At 36.0% G+C, this 942-nt stretch overlaps 1 protein-coding gene across 1 annotated transcript in view; it reads right to left on the reverse strand.

The window, feature by feature from the left end:
* Nucleotides 1-701, reverse strand: part of LOTGIDRAFT_175268 (hypothetical protein) — a gene marked incomplete at both ends in the record, with an annotated part of 22,321 nt that extends 21,620 nt beyond the window's left edge. The window contains one exon of the mRNA XM_009056130.1: nucleotides 529-701. Within this exon, the coding sequence (XP_009054378.1) occupies nucleotides 529-701 (173 nt within the window). The remainder of the gene's footprint in view (nucleotides 1-528) is intronic.
* Nucleotides 702-942: the final 241 nt, after the last annotated feature.

Genomic DNA, 942 nt, shown 5'->3' on the forward strand with positions numbered 1-942 from the left:
CCGTCCGCAATTGCTCGTAAACACTCTAGGAAGTGGGTGAGCATCTGCTCGAGAGCTCTCAACTGCGCTGGGGTTCCTACGGTCACGGCCGCAGTCTCGACAGCATGCCTGTTGTCAGTGTCATCTTGAGCAGCCCATACTTCTCTCTCCTTGCTGAGGTTGACGAAAGTTTTTGGTCCATTGGATGTAATCAGTCTGTAAGGAGTAGTGTTTTCTATATCATTGATTGAGACGTCTCGTCTGAGACAATTCCTGTTTCCTGCAGGCTGATCACATCTGATGTTTTATAGTTTTTATGATATTTATGTAGAAAACCTCTACAGATATTTAAAGTTGTAAAAATCATTATAAATATAAATAAATTTGTTGTTAATACTATTACTTGTTTTTTTTTTATTATTTATAATGGTAAACGACATCTATTTATTCTTCTTTAGAGTAGATTTCCCTCTAGAAGTAGAGTTCGAGGGATCTATACTGATACTCGATTCTCTACTCTCAACTCTCAGAGGTTTCGTGAGTAGCTACCTTGTGTTGTTGTAGTCTTCGAGTAGGCTATCCCTATCCCTATCTTTGGAGTTGGATCTGGAGGCAAGGGGCCTCCTTTTGTTGGAAGTACCTAGCATTTCTTCCGATTTTATGTCCACAGGTGATTGGGGTTTGATTTCCACGGTCAATTTCCTTTCCATCAAAGTAGCCATAATGAATTTAAATACTAGAGGTGTGACGTAACGATCGGGTAAGTATGTATAATAATAAACTTTTTATTTCAAACTATATAAATGATTAAATCGTAAGATATATATATATATATATATATAAATTCTTATGATGGAGAATAAAAATGAAGAAATCAAGCATATATGTAAAGGTGATTATTCAGTATAACCGTATCATTTTCTCTTTTTTTCCTTCAATTGGTTCAGAAGTTTAAGTTTGAAT

This window comes from Lottia gigantea (genome assembly GCF_000327385.1).
Source record: "Lottia gigantea unplaced genomic scaffold LOTGIsca_262, whole genome shotgun sequence".
Lineage (NCBI taxonomy): Eukaryota > Metazoa > Mollusca > Gastropoda > Lottiidae > Lottia > Lottia gigantea.